The 4,109-nt window shown below is 33.1% G+C and overlaps 1 protein-coding gene across 1 annotated transcript; it reads left to right on the forward strand.

Moving 5' to 3' along the window:
- The first annotated feature begins 591 nt into the window (after positions 1-591).
- LOC125877579 (uncharacterized) lies at positions 592-3,461 on the forward strand. The gene is made up of 5 exons (XM_049558831.1): positions 592-684; positions 759-857; positions 1,891-2,220; positions 3,271-3,360; positions 3,435-3,461. The coding sequence occupies exons 1-5, from the start codon at positions 682-684 to the stop codon at positions 3,459-3,461; spliced, it is 549 nt and encodes a 182-aa protein (XP_049414788.1). The 5' UTR covers positions 592-681.
- The last annotated feature ends 648 nt before the right edge of the window (positions 3,462-4,109 follow it).

The raw sequence follows: 4,109 nt of genomic DNA on the forward strand, positions 1-4,109 counted from the left end.
GATCGCAATCTCTTGATGCTAAAAAGGCTTCAACAGGAAAAAAGAAGAAGAGAGCATCCCTTCTTCCTTGAGAGTATATTTGCTCACATATTGGAAATCAAAGAGAAAATTCCTTTAGTAAAACTCAAATTATATGAGTAACGTCTTTGTATAATAAACTGTTGTATGAAAATTTTGTTCATTTTAGTAACATTTTCTATTAGAAAGTGACATGCTGTAAATAAGTAAACCTTTGGCTTTGATAAGTTGAGATAATTTGTTGTGCCTGTAATGATGTAAATAAGTAAACCTATGGCTTTGAGAGGATTTCTGATTATTCAAAAACCCTCTAGTTCAGCTTTGATTTTCAATTTATCTGTTATATAATGTGTTTAAGTCAAATATACTTTGTTTTCAGATAATTAGTTCATGTATGTTATAAGAAGTGATAAATTGTTATTGTAAGTAACTTCATTAATGTGTTTCCAGTATAACTTGCTTTTCTCTGCCATTGTTGTGGCCGTTTTATTTACTTTCTACTGCTTCTTCTTTTCTGTCACATATTTCTTCTTTACATGATGTTAATTGTTCATATTATTCCAATTTAACCTGTAGAAACTTTGCAAGAAGAATCAACAGATTCGACAAAACCAAATTCCTCATACCAGAGGTGCTAAGAGTTTGGCTAGAAGAAGAGCTGAAATGGTAGTTTAATACAATGTTCTTTGATATATATACTCTTAATTAATTATTAATGTCTTACAATTTGAAAATTTTAGATGGCAAAGGGAAAAGCTGTTGATCGAGGCAAAATGTGGACTGAGACTCATAAGAGAAAAGATGGAAGTTATGTAACTGAGGCGGCTAGAGAGATTGGGGTAAGTATTCTTTTTATATATGATTACTCGAGTAGCTATTTAATCAGATTTCTGGTTATGGTGACATAGCAAAAAAATTAATGCTTCAATTGCTGAAATTGAGGACCAAAAACTACTTCCCTTGTAATGGAATACTAAAATATGATCCTCCTGAAGGATTAAACACGCTAGTCTTAATATTATTGTTTTCTTTTTCTGTATGCGTTAAGTTGATGTTGTTGTAGTATGGATATTTCATGAATGTGTTTTGCTGTATATTAGCCTATGTACTGAAATGCAACAGTGAAGTCTTCCTCTGTGTACTAATTCTACTATGCAGCAGCAACAACCTGTTGTTCTTGCCCCTTCTTCTTAATGGGTTGCTTGTTGTGAAGCACTATTCCTAATTAGGTATTAAGGACTTATCTTACGAACTTTAGACTTAAACGTGTGTCTTATGTATTTGTGGATTGCTACTAAAAGCTCTAGATGTTTGCAATCTTTCTTCAAGTATCTACTTGATGATAAGACCAACAAGTACTCCCTTTGTTTCACAAAGAATGGTCTTGTTTGACTTGGCACAAAGTTTAAGAAAATAAAGAAGACTTTGGAATCTATGGTCCTAAATTAAAGTTATGTCAAATGTACAAAATTGTCTTTTAATCTTGTGGCCTTAAACATGCTACGTGGAAAGCTGAAATTAAAATGTTACCAAAAAAAGAAAGAGGTCATTCTTTTTTAAACTGACTAAAAAGGAAATGAGGACATTCTTTGTGAAACGGAGAGAGTAATAAATAAGTTACTACTCAAGGCTCTAGATGTTTGCAGCCTTTCCATTCATATTTCTTCAAGTATCTACTTGGTTGCAGCTGCTTCTAAAATTAACTATAACCAAGTCCCATCAACTCTAGAATCAGAGACAATAGCATTTGAAGACAATACCAAATTGTACAATCTGGAAATTTGTAATTCGAAGATACATGGTCCCTCTATCTTCATAGAGTCATCAACTAGTATTTGACAACAATAGTATGCTTGTTTTTCTTTTACACATGAGAAAATTGAAGAAATTCGAAGTCAAAGGCGAGAAAGTATTCTCGAAGTTTCACCTAGTGATGCACTTCGCATAGTACTCGGTCCCGAACATCCAGGCCGTGTTCGAAGGTTAGGCTTGGGTGTTGTTCCAACTATGGCATTCAAACAGACATCTCGGAGATTTATGCATGTTAATGTGAGTTCATCTAGCTCTAGCAATCCAACTCCAAAGTGGCAGCAAGAGATGACGAGTATGAAATCACAATTAAATGCACTACTTAGCTTATATCAAAGGAACATAGGAAACATCCCTGAAGAGTTTGCTCACTTATTTCCACCTCCTCCACAGGTATGACCATTATAAATATCTATGTTTTATATCCACTCTTTCTTTACGTACTCTTTGGTGCTAGGAATTCATTTCTGATTTGCCTTCATAGACTTGGTAGTGCAAAGTTTCTCTTGTCTCGATACACAGTAAATGGTGCTAGCTAGTGCTTATTTACATACATCAAAGTCTGTAAATCCTCTAAAATGTGATACTATTTGTTTGTAATGCAGAGTTTTTCGTATTTTTGATACTACAGTGTGGGATTAGGATCTAGATAAAGTGGTTTGTCAATTAGAAGAGGTTAAAATGTTTTAGGAATTCTCAGTTATCCATCAAGAAAATAGAAAAAAACAACGTAGAATGTTTTAAATAATAGTGTCAAGTGTAAATGAAGAAATAGGTGAAAATCAATTGAATGTAGAATTCTGGGATTTGGAATATTAATGAAGCATTGCACAATGAGTGCTTTGCTCAGTCCTCTTATTTATATGATATTAGATCTGTGAAAGAGCTTAAGCTTTATTTTTTTAGAAGAGAGAGAGGGTACATGACTTACAAAAGGTTTGATCGCAATCTCTTGATGCTAAAAAGGCTTCAACAGGAAAAAAGAAGAAGAGAGCATCCCTTCTTCCTTGAGAGTATATTTGCTCACATATTGGAAATCAAAGAGAAAATTCCTTTAGTAAAACTCAAATTATATGAGTAACGTCTTTGTATAATAAACTGTTGTATGAAAATTTTGTTCATTTTAGTAACATTTTCTATTAGAAAGTGACATGCTGTAAATAAGTAAACCTTTGGCTTTGATAAGTTGAGATAATTTGTTGTGCATGTAATGATGTAAATAAGTAAACCTTTGGCTTTGAGAGGATTTCTGATTATTCAAAAACTCTCTAGTTCAGCTTTGATTTTCAATTTATCTGTTATATAATGTGTTTCCAGTATTACTTGTTTTTCTCTGCCATTGTTGTGGCCGTTTTATTTACTTTCTACTGCTTCTTCTTTTCTTTCACATATTTCTTCTTTACATGAAGTTAACTGTTCATATTATTCCAATTTAACTTGTAGAAACTTTGCAAGAGGAATCAACAGATTCGACAAAATCAAATTCCTCATACCGGAGGTGCTAAGAGTTTGGCTAGAAGAAGAGTTGAAATGGTAGTTTAATACAATGTTCTTAGATATATATACTCTTAATTAATTATTAATGTCTTACAATTTGAAAATTTTAGATGGCAAAGGGAAAAGCTGTTGATTGAGGCAAAATGTGGACTGAGACTCATAAGAGAAAAGATGGAAGTTATGTAACTGAGGCGGCTAGAGAGATTGGGGTAAGTATTCTTTTTATATATGATTACTCGAGTAGCTATTTAATCAGATTTCTTGTTATGGTGACATAGCAAAAAAACTAATGCTTTAATTGCTGAAATTGAGGACCAAAAACTACTTCCCCTGTAATGGAATACTAAAATATGATCCTCCTGAAGGATTAAACACGCTAGTCTTAATGTTATTGTTTTCGTTTTCTGTATGCGTTTAGTTGATGTTGTTGTAGTATGGGTATTTCATGAATGTGTTTCGCTGTATGTTAGTCTATGAACTGAAATGCAACAGTGAAGTCTTAGTCTTCCTCTGTGTACGAATTCTACTATGCAGCAGCAACAACCTGTTGTTCTTATGATATTCTGATTAATGACAACTCACAGAAATTAACAAGGAATAATACGAGCAGCCTGGAAGTTATGACAACATTACGAAAAACAACACAAAGCCGAAGATCAAAACCAAATAGAATCCTAGTCTGGACTTACGAAGCAAAACAGGAACGCGGAACAAACGGCTAAAGAAGGAAAAGAGATATCTGTAAATCGATCAGCCAAGACTTATGGAAAAGATTAAAAATCAGC

The sequence above is a fragment of the Solanum stenotomum genome, chromosome 9 (genome assembly GCF_019186545.1).
Source record: "Solanum stenotomum isolate F172 chromosome 9, ASM1918654v1, whole genome shotgun sequence".
In the NCBI taxonomy this organism is placed as follows: Eukaryota; Viridiplantae; Streptophyta; class Magnoliopsida; order Solanales; family Solanaceae; genus Solanum; species Solanum stenotomum.